The sequence below is a fragment of the Oculina patagonica genome, chromosome 4 (genome assembly GCF_052425735.1).
Source record: "Oculina patagonica isolate OP01 chromosome 4, crgOcupat, whole genome shotgun sequence".
In the NCBI taxonomy this organism is placed as follows: domain Eukaryota; kingdom Metazoa; phylum Cnidaria; class Anthozoa; order Scleractinia; family Oculinidae; genus Oculina; species Oculina patagonica.
Genome location: NC_135761.1, coordinates 30,447,713 through 30,462,780, shown reverse-complemented (window position 1 = coordinate 30,462,780; position 15,068 = coordinate 30,447,713). Strand labels below are relative to the sequence as shown.

General features: G+C 39.7%; 1 protein-coding gene across 1 annotated transcript; it reads left to right on the top strand.

Moving 5' to 3' along the window:
* The first annotated feature begins 107 nt into the window (after positions 1–107).
* On the top strand, positions 108–15,063 carry LOC144652273 (dipeptidase 1-like). The gene is made up of 10 exons (XM_078512310.1): positions 108–393; positions 1,564–1,693; positions 3,144–3,427; positions 4,571–4,634; positions 5,657–5,756; positions 6,948–7,027; positions 8,268–8,370; positions 9,961–10,036; positions 13,748–13,883; positions 14,385–15,063. The coding sequence occupies exons 1-10, from the start codon at positions 239–241 to the stop codon at positions 14,532–14,534; spliced, it is 1,278 nt and encodes a 425-aa protein (XP_078368436.1). The 5' UTR covers positions 108–238; the 3' UTR covers positions 14,535–15,063.
* Positions 15,064–15,068: the final 5 nt, after the last annotated feature.

The following is a 15,068-nucleotide window of genomic DNA, read 5'->3' as shown; positions in this document are numbered from 1 at the left end:
TCTCGCGCGCTCATTGGTCAAAATACATTGTTTATAAGGTTTTCATGAAATACTACACTTAGAAACCAGACTATCTATTGTTCAGATACATTATACACAGGATAAACTTTCAGTAATTATTGTACAACTAATCCCGGTGCATAATTGTATACAAGCGCGCGGGTGACCTGATCTACTCGGGATCCAAGCGTTCTTTAGGCTCTGTGCAGAACTGAAGTTGAAGACTTAAGTGAAGAAGATGATCTGCAAACGCTTCAGCGTATTTTGTTGGTTGCTTGCTTTGGTTTGCGTTGCGAGTTGTGTTCCGGTGTCACTGGATCGTAGCGTCCGAGCGGTTGACGATTACAAGGCGCGAGCAAACAAGATCCTAGATGAGACGCCTCTTGTGGATGGGTGAGTGTGCAACATTACAAGATTGTACGCTTTTAAAAATGTTTGATGTGCGTTTGATATTTTAGTGATTTCAATCAAGTTGGAAGAATGTTGAGTTATTGGAGCTGTCGCTTTTTCCACTATTTTCGATCCAACCGTGGAGCGGAAATATCTGGTTTCACTATCGGTATAACAGAGGCGCGCAATCAAATTTAGTATACGTGAGTGTGCCCAAAACACGGTAGTACACGCTAAAGCATGAACCAATTGTTAAATAGTAAACTAGTTACTTCAATTAGTACTTTATATGAACTAACTCTTTTCAACAGTTCATTTAGAATGTAATCGTTTATCAATGTTTTGTCGTTCTTGTGTCTTGTGAACTTCCTCGCGCCTTCGGCATTTTATCCGCCCAAAAATGGGGCATAGCTGACGTGACTTTTTAACGAAATGAAAACCAGCGATCAAGAGAATTACTAAAACACAGACAGATTGCGGAAATCTGTCTGGTTTCGGAGGCTAGAATGCAGCCTGTGGACAGCTTTTCTAACAAAGCCGAAATGGATATTTAGGTCGGGTTTTCCTAAAAGATAGACATGGCTCTCGCCCAATGAATACAACGCAATTTGACAGTAAAATAACAAGAAGTACATACGTACAATGCAGGTCACTGGCTTTGTTATTTTTTGACGTAGAGGATCTTGACGAACACACCTTGTTTATACAACTTATCTCAAGTTCGACTGCACTTTTATTTCCCTGGAATGACATTGAAACAGGCGTTATTTGAAACGTCACGCAACACTTCTCCTAAATCACCTATCTTTCAGGTTGGGAACTCTTATGGTTTAATGTCTACATATCTATTAAGTTAAGAAAAAAACATGAACGAATCTTTGCTTATAAAACGGCATGTGCTGTATCGCGTGACTGAGTAATTTACTGTTTTTCGTGGTTAAAACAAGTCACGGAACGCGAGGGCTAACATGTCACGGAGAAATGCGCGTGATGCAAGAAATAAACCGAGGGGAGGGAGGGCAAGTAGAAGAAAGAATTGATTCCCAGTTCCCCGCGTTCATAAAATGCGTTCTTGTTTTCTGGAGGATAAAAGTCGGTTTTGTTTGTAAAACTATAACTTAGTTTAATCCTAAAACTTTCTGATTGATACAGATTTGTTCTTCTTTTTTGTAGGCACAATGATGTTCCTTATCAGATCCGTATTAAGTACAAGAACAGGCTTGAAAACATGACGTTTGATAAGAATGAATCAACATGGCACACTGATATACCCCGGCTAAGGAAAGGCAAAGTCGGCAGTCAGGTACGAATAGAAATGAAATATTACAGATATTACAGTGTTTACTGTTACCAGCTTCTGATGATGCTAAATCAATGCGCAAAATCAACAACAACAACAGAAATGATTTCTGTTTTACAGAATTTGCATGGACAGAAAAATGAGACAGCCAGCTAAATATGCATGTACAATATTTAATGAATTAACATTATTTATAGTTAATATTATTATCAAAAAGGTAGACGCAGTGGCCTAATGGTTAGTGCACTGGACTCTGGTTTAAGCAATCCGGGTTTGAGCCTGGCCGGGGTCATTGTGCTGTGTTCTTGGGCAAGACACTTTACTAGTGGTAATAGAATGGTCCTTGAAATATAATGAGTATTGGCAAATTTTAGGCGAGTCTCGAAATCTCGGCCTCGCAAACTAGCATCTCGGAATCTCGAGCTCGCAAAAAATAAAGCTCTCGGAATCTTGAATTTTGCAATTTGAGTTTCCAAATCTCGCAACAACAGTTTTATCTGAATGAATTGTCACACGACAACAGAAAATCAATGAAAATCACGAGAAACGCTTGGACAAATAATTTTTTCTAGAAATAATTTTTAGTACGAGACATAGAACAGACAGAGAGCTACACAGCGCTGTAAAAGTCTTGCGCTCGGATTTTTAAATCGTGGCGTCTTGGTGTCTGATTTTAAACAAGGGTCTCGGCTTTTTGGCGAGGCTCCGAATTTATCATTCTACACCCCTTTTACTCTCACAGTGCTTCTCTCCACCCAGGTGCATAAATGGGTATCGGCGAACTAATGGCTGGGGTTAACCCTGTGATGGACTAGCATCCCATCCAGGGGGGAGTAGAAATACTCCTGGTTGCTTCATACTACAGAAACAGGGATAAGCTCTGACTTGTATATGCCACTAGGCTTGACACAGACTTTACCCTATATAAAAAACAACAACAACAATAAATCTTTCAGAGGAGAATTTGTCACACTAGACTAGGATAATAACATTTCAATGATCAAGGCTCTGATTAGTATATATCAGTGTCAGATCCAAACCTTCAGATAATCGGGGGCCTGATCATCCAGAACCTGGAGTAAGGGTAGGGCCCACCCTCAAAAATAATTTTTCTCGTCCCTTCAGACCTTTGTTTGGCCTTAAAATAAGGTGGGGGCCTGGGTCCCCTGGCCTCTCCCCACGATCCACCACTGTTAATATGATAGTGGTCGAATAGAGGTTATTTGTCAAAGTTGAAATCTCCTTAAGGTAACAAAAGAAAGCAGGCAACCTCATTCCCAGGGCCTCTCTCTCCCCAACCCCCAGAGTGAGAGAAGAGAGACCTCTCCCTTCTCTCACTCTGGCGGGCGGGGAGAGAGAGACCCTGGGAGCGAGGTTGGAAAGCTGATAGCTCAAACAGGTTGAAGTGTAGTTAATTAATTAATACCATGTGTTTTGAACAACATATTTTCAGTTTTGGGCAGCATGGAGTCCATGTGATATCCGTATGATGGATGCAGTCAGAGTGGGCCTGGAACAAGTTGCGGTGATCCACAGACTGATAGACAAATACTCAGATGATCTTGTGTTCGTGACGACAGCCCAAGGCATAAAAGATGCAAAAGAGAATGGAAAGATTGGCTCTTTGATTGGTTTAGAAGGTGGTCACATGATCGACTCAAGCCTTGCAACTCTGCGAATGTTTTATAAGCTGGGAGTCAGATATATGACCCTTACTCATTCCTGTAACACTGCATGGTAACCACATTATTATTGATTCATTACAGTGTGACTACTTGAATCAGACCACAAAACAAAATTAACCAACCAGAATGTTAATTGAGAACCAAGGATGGTAATGTCCTTTTGGGAATGAACCAGCAGTGTAAAAGAGTACACAAAATGATCTTTAGATTGTTTAAGCATAGTGGAGGCGATAGTGCTTAAGACGGAATCCACTAGGAAGTCGAGTAATATTTATTAAAGTTGGACAAAAATCGAGTACCAGAATAATTTAAATCCTATTGCGTTATTTCCTACCCTTAATAAAAGGTAAAGATGTAAGTAATTATCCGTGATAACATCAACAACAATTTCTTATCAGAGTCTGAGAAAATGAATTTCAAAGTTCACAAGGTATAGGCAAAATCTCACGTGTAGCCATTTTGTAAATTCGTCTTAAGCGATTCAGTGGAATTCAGTGGAACTTCGAAATTTGTTTTTGATGTTTGGTGTTATTAGAAAAGATTTCTTTTGATAAGATATTTGAAGCAGTAACAAAAAAGTTTGCAATAAGGTGGAAATAATTCTGGTACAACAATTTCTTATCAGAGTCTGAGAAAATGATATTCAAAGTTCACAAGTTATGGGCAAAAGCTCGCATCTTTTAAGCGATTCATGGGAATTCAGTGGAACTTCGAAATTTGTTTTCGATGTTTGGTGTTGTTAGAAAAGATTTTTTTCGATAAGATATTTGAAGCAGTACTTAACACAAAAGCTTGCAATCAGGTGTAAATAATTTTGGTACATAATTTTGTCCAATAACTACTCGAAGTCCTGGCGGATTTCCTCTTAAAACCTTTTATCATCCTCTTTCAAAATATTCCTTGTTTATTGTTATTAAGTTTGCCTTGCTCTGTGCAGTTATGGGTTGACCTCCCAATGTGAGATCTGACATGTTCTATGACATAGCATGTGATTTCGACTGCAGGTCTGACATTCCGAGGTTTGAACCTTGCACTGTTATTGTCAAGGCAACATAACAAGATGCCACCAAGTAACACAGATTAGCAGCCAATCAAGTCATGACAAATAGCAGCACATCTGCATGAAGTTGTCTAATGCCAACGTATTGTACAGTCTTGAAGTCTTACTTTTACTTTACTGGTCCTGTCTTTTTAGGGCTGATGGATGGGTTGACAAAAAATCAAAAGATATCCACAAAGGACTCACAGACTTTGGAAAAGTTAGTATCTTTTTTGTAAACATCCGCTGCTTGGCTATCTACATAACAAATTTACGTCACTTTTTATGCATCTGTACTGTGCTGTTATTGATGAATAATGTCCTTATAACATTGTCAAAGTGTTAGATCTACAACTATCTGTTGAGGTGAAGTGCCAATAAAAAAATTTTGGTCACCAAAATATTACTATCTGTTAATCATTGTGCCAAAACGTATGAATGAAACAATATTATTCAACACAAAATTATCACTGGAGAAACTCAATGAAAGTAACAAAAAAGAATTATAAGATCAGTTAAAAATCCCTCAAAATTGTTCCATAACATACTGAGCAGTTTCTAGTTTGGATGATCACTGATGAAAGTTTGCTCAAGCTACAGAGCAGTCTATTTGTAGTTGCCAGGATGGTGACTAATGTCCCACAATAGCAAAGGGCATGAAATCTTAAGAAAGAATGCCAATGATTATACCCCCACAAGGCTCAGAAACTGAACATCAGCATGTTCTGAAAGAGAAATAGAGAGAATATAGTCAAAGTTTTTATTTTAAAAAAGTGTTTTAGGAGCACTGGCTGTTTTAAAAAGTGTTTTAGAAAATTGTGTGTCATATTTCTGGTTTGTTTGTCTGAGTCATGACATCACTCATGCGCTCTGCTATTTAAATGCCAGTTCCAAAAATCTAGTCACCATGGTGACTTAAATGGTCACAATTTGGAGGGTTGTACAGTGGAACCCCGATATAATGATATGCCAAGGGGGCAGTAAAATTATATCGTTATATCGAGAAATCGTTATTTTGGGGTTCGGTCCCATACATTTTACTATTGCCGGGACATAACATACCCCGGTATTCATCGTTATATCAGGAATGTCGTCATATTGAAGATCGTTATATCGGGGTTCCACTGTATGTAATTGTATATATATGTAGGTCTACTTGTTTTATCTACCAAAATATAAAAAGCCCTTTTTCAGCTAGGCTATCACATGTCGCCAACTGCAGATTATGTTTGTTTCTTGCAGCTTGTTGTGCTTGAAATGAACCGGCTTGGAATGCTTGTTGATTTGTCGCATGTGTCTTTTGACACAATGAGAGATGCTCTTGATACTGTGAAAGCCCCAGGTGCGTTTATAGTGAGAACTAGTTCTGGTGTACAGATGGTGTAAGAAGAGAACAGATGGGTTGAGTGGGTGAGGTGTTTTTTGTCTGGTGTGATAATAGACCATTTTACAGTTGTCTGCTCAGTGACCTGGCCATTGACTGAAAGTGAGGCTGAAGGTGACCTTGTTTTGATACAGACCTCACTGCTTTTGTTGTGTTAATCACGTTGTTTTGATGCTAACTAGGTTACATTTACATGATAAAGCAAAGAGGTTTGTATCAATGCAAGGTCACCTCCAGCCTCACTACCATTCAAAGGCCTGGTCACTTGGTAGACAACTGTAAAATGGACTATTGTGCAAAATAATGTTGAGGTGCAAAAAAGTTTGGGTTATGGTCTATTTTTTAGGGAGGAGGAGGGGGGTTGTACTCCCTGATTTAGCCTTAAAGGAGACATGCCAAAAAAAAATATAGTTTGGTTTTGGGGTTCGTACATTTTATATCAGGTTGAATGGCTCAGATCATCATATTATGTTTTACACACTCCAATTGGACTATAAATTATGAATCTTGTTGTGCATCCATAGATAGTGCACATTACCTAAAGTAATGTTGTTTACTTAGGGAACACTTTCAGTCGAAAAGTCAAAATCTATGAGACAACAATCAAAGGAGAAAGCTGAGAGCAAGATGTTAAACAAATTCTGTCACGGGTTGCCAATAATTTTGACTTGATGTGATAAAAATATTATTTCATTCATACAAGCGTATATGGTAGGCATGGTGGCCTAATGGTTAGTGCGCTGGACTCGAGCAGTCCTTCTTCGAGCCCTGGCCGGGGTCACTGTGTTATGTCCTTTGGCAAGACACTTTATTTCATAGTGCCTCTCTCCAACCAGGTGTATAAATGGGTACCAGCGACATAATGTTGGGGGGGGGTACCCTGCGATGGATTAGCATCCCATTTAGGGGGGAGTAAAATATTCCTAGCCTTGAGCTGCATGGCTCAAGGCTTACCCATTCAAGTATGTAAAGTAAGATGTAAGTAATGACACAGCCCTTTATTAAAATGAGCGATTTAACTTAAAATGGTACAATCCATTTTCATGGAAGGGGGTAATTTAACTGATAGGATGCTAAGAAGTTAACGATCACAGAGGATGCAGAGCAGACTTGTTTAGTAACACTTGGTGTTTTTGTTGTTGTTTTCAGTGATATTTAGCCACTCATCAGCCTATGAAATTCATTGCAATCACGGCCGTAATGTTCCTGATGATGTTCTTAAAAGAATGGTAAGGTTATTTTTTGTTTTCTAGGATAATAAATGAAATAAATAAGTAGTTCGTTCATTTGTACCGAGTTGGGTGTTTGATACAACGTTAGTACAATAATTCTATTTCCTGTAGAAATAAACGGCATGCAATGCATTTAGAGGGAATGATGTTTCCCAAGGGTGTCTTAAATAATTTTCAGGAAGTTTGTCAAAAACATTAAAGTATACTAAAAAAAAGTAGCTGACACCTTTTGTATTGAATGATTGTTCGACAAATGTTGCGTTATCTTATAGCGTGACATCTGGTATAAGCCTGATATACGATAAATGATACTTCCCTCAAGCAACCAAGGTCAAACACAGTATTGTAATTTTTTTACACAGGTCAACTGTAGAAGATGTCTGTCTACTGAATCTAATAGAACTTGTCAAATATAATTTGTCCCTTTTGTTCATATTTTGTATTAGTCCTTTCTTACTTTCCATGAGTATTTTGCTAGGTGTTCTTGGCAGCAACTTCTTTTTGTGCTTAACTTGATCTCTGTTCATGTCTCTTTACCGTAAAACTTGTATATAAGCCACACCTTTTTTGTTGAAATTTTGGGCTTCAAATCGTGGGTGGAGCTTATCTACCAGACCATTTCTTTTGAGGGGTGTAAATTGCCTAGAAAAAGCACTAAAAAACCTTAAGTAAATAAACATTTAACTATTGAAACCTGGGTGCGTCTTATCTACAAGTGCGGCTTATACACTAGTCTTTATGCTATTCCTGTAGTTAGTTTCCAGTCCTATTCGGTCAGTCGGTCACGAAACAGAACCGGTCGATGGCCCATGCATTAGGGGATAGACTGATGTCATTGCCTAAATAAACAATAAGGGAATTATTTAATATGTTTGTTAATGTTGTAGATAGCAACTGACCGTGCATTTTCTGTAGTAATAAGTCATGCAAAGTTAAGACATGCTTGGTTAAGAATGTCATTTTAGACATTTTCACATGGAAACCCTGAAACCCAGTCAAAATGACTGGCAAACAGAAGGGTTTGTCCAGACAAACTGTCATCTTGCTTGGACATTGTCCATTGACAGGCCGTTATTTTGAGCCCTGTGAGGCATTGTGGACTAACTCTGAGCTAGTGTTTTATATTTTGTATGGAGAGCTCCAAGTTGGAGTGTGGCCATTCTGGGTCCTGTTATGGTTAATTTTTTGTTCTTCAGGTTTTCCGAGCATTATAATACAACTGTTTTGTTCATTGCAGCCTAAGAATGGAGGCGTTGTCATGGTGAACTTCTACAGTGACTATATCTATTGTAACAAGACCAACAACAACACAATAAATGCAACATTATCACATGTCGCAGGTGTGTAGCAGAGAATACAATCAGCGCTGATTTATAGTTAATTCAATAAGTATATGGGAGGCGGGGTGGCCTAATGGTTAGTGCACCGGACTCCGGATCGAGTGGTCCGAGTTTGAGCCCCGGCCGGGGTCACTTGTGTTGTGTTCTTGGGCAAGACACTTTACTCTCATAGTGCCTCTCTCCACCCAGGTGTATAAATGGGTACCGGCGACATAATGCTGGGGGGGAACCCTGCAATGGACCAGCATCCCATTCAGGGGGGAGTAAAAATATTTCTAGCCCTTTAATGCTACGGAAACCGGGATAAGCTCCGGAAGTGTGGGCCGCTTGGCTCGTGGCTTCTCCTTCAATAAGTATATGTTATGAGCCAAAGCAGACTGCATACCTGTGCTATAGTCTAGCAACTTGTTAACAACTGCAGTTCTCACCAAGCTTATAACCACGTTTAAAAACTGTTTAGTTAGGCATAAAATGTCCCTACCAAGATTTACTGACATCGCAGTTTACGCGAAAACAAAATAGAAGCTTTTAATCTTTAGTTGAGGCGGGCAAGGTCTGTTTAAATCTAAGGATGGGAGGAGTCAAATTGCTCATCTTAAGGCACCATGACTCCTTAACGTCTTTTATTTTGCTATTGTTTAAATGCTTTCTTGTTAGGTATAGAATGATATGTAGTACTTCTGAGACATTCAGTATTTCTCTTACTCTAATCTATTTGCCTTAAGTACCCCCTTTCTTCCTTGGATTGTGAAATCCTCTGGTATACCGTGTTGAGATCCGGGGGGACTCCCATGTGAAAGTGGCGGGGATGCTCGCCATCTCGCTTAGGGGTGTAAATTTCGGATTTTTGGTCTCACTTAGGGTGTCCCAGGAAAAAAACGTCAATATTTTTAGCCATCAAGGTCTCGTTTAGGGTTGCATAGAAGAAATATAAAAATTTTAGTATTTTCAGTATCTTTTAGTGGTCCAAAAAAGCTTGAGCCATGCCCAGATTGGTCTCTTTTAGGGGTATTTTTCAAAATTTCCGACGAGCATACCCGCCCCTTTCATAGGAGAGTCCCCCCCTCTCCAGGATTGAGTTATTGCGCACCTGATTGTAAAGTACGGTCTGGTGTAAAAAGATCAGTAGGGTTTACAGAGATGTTAAGGATGCACATACTTACTCACTCACTCAATCCTCTTCGTGCCCTTGGGCACATAAGGCCGTTACCAGATTCCGCCACTGCTGCCTGTTCTTTGCAGTCTTTCTCAGCTCTCCCCAGCTGAGTCCGCTTTCCCGCATCTCTTTTTCAACTGTCCGCCGCCAGGTCTCTTTTGGTCGTCCCCTTGCTCTTTTCCCAGATGGAGTCCAGTGCAGAGCAACTCTGGGAATTGATGATGGATCCATCCTGAGGACGTGTCCGTTCCAGCGCCACCTTCTCTTCTTCACCTCGGAGCTGATGTTGTTCGTTGAGGTTGCCTGGCGTAGCTCGGCGTTTGAAATGATGTTAGGCCAGAAGATGTTCAGAATGCGGCGTAGACACCGATTTTGGAATGTGTCAAGTTTGTGGCAAATGCACATACTAACAGTATTATATTGTTTGGTTTCAGATCACATTGATCACATTAAGAAGGTGGCAGGGATAGATTACGTGGGCCTTGGAAGTGATTATGACGGTGTCAAGCGGTAAGATCTAGTGGCTCCATATAGTAATATGGAAGTCATTGCAATAAGATTTGCATTAGCTTACTTCTGTCTTTGCTTTGCAATTATGTTTTGGTATAACGATATGATGTCTACAAAATTATCAAGTACAGTACTTATTCGATTAAGCGCCCAACCTCGAATAAGCGCCCACCTCGAATAAGCGCCCACCCTGTTGGTAGGAAAAGGTAATAAGCGCCCAGCCTCGAATAAACGCCCCCCTAAAATGAGGGCACAAGAGGAATTTTGGTTATTGTTGAAGTTGAGATTAAAATTGACTAAGTACTACTAAGAGACTATCCCGAAGACCGAATTTTTTTGGGTTTTTTACTGAAACTATTAATTCCTCGCGAAGCGAGGCCGAAGGCCGAGCGTAGCAGGGTGTATAATTTTGTTCCTCAAAGGGCTCAGGCGGGATGAAATCTTGTGTGCAGTTTACGGTCAGATATATATATATATATTTATTTATTTGTGAGATTGATGTGTGGCGGAAATGACGTCACACGGCTGCGCGCTGGTGGCCTAATGGTAAGGCGCCGAACTTGAAATCAGATCTTCCGGACTGAGGCCGGGGGTTCGAATCCGGCTAGGGTTTTTTTTTTCTTTTTTTTTCTTTTGTGGGTTCGAATCCTGAGCCCTTCATTTTTATCGTTTTTCTTTTCGGATTAAAATAACACTGATTTCCACATAATACTCCCTCAACGCCTATATTCAGGCTATAAACCTTTCATGGCCGTCAGGGGCCCACGGGCGGAGGGTTCGAATCCTCTTGCCGTTCGTTCTTCTTTTTTTTTAATGCCCTCAAATAAATGTCCAAAATGCAACTATCCAATAATTTGTCGATGATTTTGAAAAAAGCCTGCGCTTCCTAACGCTTTATTTCTCTTTACGAACCAGAAAGAGCCGCCATCTTCAAAGCGGAGTAGACCCTGGGAACGAGGGTGTCGCGGGCATGTCCGTTACTAGGCAACAATAACAAATCACCGGTTAAAACCGGTTATCACTCCTTATTTATAACACCCCCCCCCCTCCCCAACCCAGAGCTTCGCGAGGCCCTGCGAGTCACGTATTACTAGTGAACATTTAAAATTATTTTCATTGTTTTCTTGCAAAAATAAACGTACTACTTGCTAAAAATTGTGAAAATTTAATAAGCGCCCAGCCTCGAATAAACGCCCACCCTCAAGGTCCAAAAATTTAATAAGAGCCCAGGGCGCTTATTCGAATAAATATGGTATCTTTAGCTTTAATCTATCTGAGGAAGACTCTTTTAGTACTTTAATCTCGTTGCCATGGCAACTAGCGACAGAGATAATTGGCTTGTTTTTTGATGGAAGCAAACTTCGACAGCTCGTGGGCGCAGATTCCGACAAGCTTGCACTAGCAGCGCGCGCGCGGTAATGTAAATGGAGCCACCTTAATGGGATTTGTTCAGAGTCATAATTTATAAGCAAAGGATTTTCTAAAGCTTTGAAACAAATTTGGCTTTAATTTATATGACAGAGTTTTATCCGCACCAAGTCGACATCCAATCCAATTTATTGCTGCGAAGCCTAAGCGTAGCAGCAGAACTATTTTTGACTGTCCGCGCGGGGCCTGGGCGCTTTAATGGTTAGGCTACTGTCAACAATATCCTCGCAACCATTTGGATAAACACGATCAGAAGGGAACTGGGGATGACCAACTGCCTTAAAACAGGAAGCCGCGACACAGCGACACACTCGATTTGACTTTTTCGCTGGCGATGATTTTGAGTACATGCAGTACGTATGATCAGCGGCATGTAAAATGTGGAAGCTGCGTTTGTCGTTTGCGATGTCCTTTTCGCTAAAGAGCAAGAAGTTAAATTTTAAAGCGCTGCCGCTTGCGCTTCTGTTCAGTACTTTGTAAATGCTTCCCAAGAAACCTCTCTTTGAGCAAGATGGTCAAGTATAGTGCCGGGGAAATGGTCTTTTCATCCCTTATGCGCCAGCTCTGATGAATAACGAATTTACGAGGCCTTCGTATAATTCGCTTTGATAATTCCCGTGTAATTGGATATCCGAAAACATGCCAGGCTGGCATTTTCAGAGCTATGAGAAACGACTTCCGAACGTGTCATAGTCACAGGACAACTCGGATTAATATTAATCGGATTAATATTAATCCTAATGATTATTATAATCCAGTAATAGATTATTATAATCTAGTAATAGATTATTATAATCCAGTAATAGATTATTATAATCTTATTACTGAGGTTTGAGCCGTGCCTTAATCCATTAGGATTAATATTAATCTTATGTAAGATTAATATTAATCGGATTAAAATTAATCTTAATAATAAATCTCAACAACTCAATCCTAGTCTAAAGCTTCCGAAGATTGACATTATTTAACGATCTAAGGTGGCCTTATCAATATCTTATGCATTCTTGGACCCTTTTGCTAATGGTATCTAAATATAACAGATATCAGATCAGTAAAACAAACTAAGAAAAATGTAAAAGGTTTCACACAATCGTAGAAGTGCTCGATGCAAATACATGCAGAGCGGAATACTATAATTAAAGATAGAAACTTCTCTGACAGTTACTCAGAGTTTCACACATGAAGCGATCATCAGTCTGTGCCGTAAGATGCGGGTGAAATACAATTCAAACTACGTTCATGGAGGACGGTTGGAACAGAGACAGGATCGTTCCAACCGTCCTCCGTGAACAAAGTTTAAATTGTATTTCACCCGCATCTTACGGCACAGTCTGAAGATTAGTAAAATATAAAGATATTTTTTTAATAAGAGCGTCTGCTGATAACAGTAACTGTTTGCAATTTGTTAAATAAGCTACTAAACAATATTTTAAATAAACATATCTTTCGATTTGCTGTTATCCGAGCATTCACAGAATTTTATCGGGATTATAATAGAGATTAATATTAATCCGGATTATAATACTAATAATAATCTAATCCTTCCAATTTTTTGCCGTGCCTTAATCTATTACTGGATTATAATAATATATTACTGGATTATAATAATCTATTACTGGATTAAAATAATCCTATTATAATCTATTATTATTATAATCCGCGGATTAATATTAATCCGAGTTGTCCTGTAGTCAGTCAGAAAAAGTCAGAAAAAATAGTCAGGAAAAGCTATAAATATGCAAGATCAAGTAAAGCCAAGTTGCTGTCAAACACGAAATCGAAACTTACTCAATTTATACCGTTAATTTAAAGGTCTTTGTTCTGCAACCAAACACTAAAATTATTCATTCCTAAGGAGAAATTTTACTTTCTGAGTCTTCAGCGCGAAATATACCCGGCAAAAAGCACAATGATTTGCGAAGGCTCCACGCAAACGTTTTCATAATGACCTCGCGCTGAAATGGAACGAGCTTTGAGCTTTTTGACGTCATAAATCGGTGTTTCTGCTGGCTTTGCGATCGAATTGGACGTGCACGCAAGGTTGTGTTTGGAAACAGTCATAAACATTACCAGCATTTCACTCGCTGAGAGAAATCACATCTTTCACATCTGAAAATGAAAAAATTCGAAACATTCCTATGACCTTCCGTTCCGTTCCTACTATTATTATTATTCTTATATCTCTCTTCGCAGCACTTTACTTGCTATCAGCAACTCCTAGTTATAACTTATAATTTATTAATAGATTTATTACTAATTAAGCTTATTGATTACACATTTCAGCTTACCAGAAGGTCTGGCAGATGTAACGACGTTTCCAGATCTTGTAGCTGAACTTCTCAAGAGAGGCTATACTGATGAAGAAGTCAAAAAGGTTGTTGGTGAAAATCTCATTAGAGCTTTTGAAAAAGCTGAGCAGGTCAGTGCTTAGTCGTGTTATTGACATTCTTTTTACGGAAGGAAAGCAAACAACTTTTGTTGATTGGTTGCTTGGTTCGTTCCTTACTTCGTTAGATGGTTTATTCGTTGGTTCGTTCGTTCTTTCGTTCGTTCGTTCGTTCGTTCGTTCGTTCGTTCGTTCGTTCGTTCGTTCGTTCGTTCGTTCGTTCGTTCGTTCGTTCGTTCGTTCGTTCGTTCGTTCGTTCGTTCGTTCGTTCGTTCGTTCGTTCGTTCGTTCGTTCGTTCGTTCGTTCGTTCGTTCGTTCGTTCGTTCGTTCGTTCGTTCGTTCGTTCGTTCGTTCGGTCGGTCGGTCCGTCAGTCGCTCATACGTTCGTTCATTCGTTCGTTCGTTCGCTTAGCTGCTTTGTTAATTTCTATTATGATTTTGCCACTGGTATACAATATTACAAAACCTTTATAGAGGTGTCACTACGTATTCAGAAGTTAATTGTCGCGTTTGATAAATTTGTTTCATTTTAGGTTGCTAAAGACATGCAGAGTAAACAAGCACCTTATGATGAGTATCGGTTCTTCTCCAATGTCACGTGTCGTCCAAATTATGGCGGGGGACTGAGCGGTTTTGTTCCTTACTACAACAGGACGATCACCGCTGTACCGTTGGTGATCTGATGGCATACTCACGCATGCACAACGCTGATGTTTTAGTACAAATAGGGCTTACAGTTATTAATTAGGGGATTGGCTATTTCTCTTGGATCATCAAGCAAGGAATAAAAAGCCGCGCGCAAGAATAATGGCCACGCAATATCTCGCTTAAGAACCAGGAGGAAAAATGCAGACTGCTCGCAGTTTGCCTCTGTCCTGCCACGCCCTGTCACGCAATATTTTGTTTAGTCACGTGAGCGTTTGACTCGTTACGCAATGTTTCCTGCACAAAGTTGGTCGAAGAGGGAACATTACGTGACTATTCCAAAGAATGTCGGTATGAGAGGTAAGCTGTGAGCACTTTGTTTACCTACAGACGGTGGTAATTATAGATTTGACTTCATTGCATCGTAGTGTATCACTTTTCTTTGACACACATCGGCTTTGGAGTACTTGTATAAGGAAAATTTTCAAATCTCCAATATCACAGTGCATGTGATGGTTTACCTTTATTGAGGAATAGCTAAATAAAATAGGCCCGTTTTACTTACAAGCCGT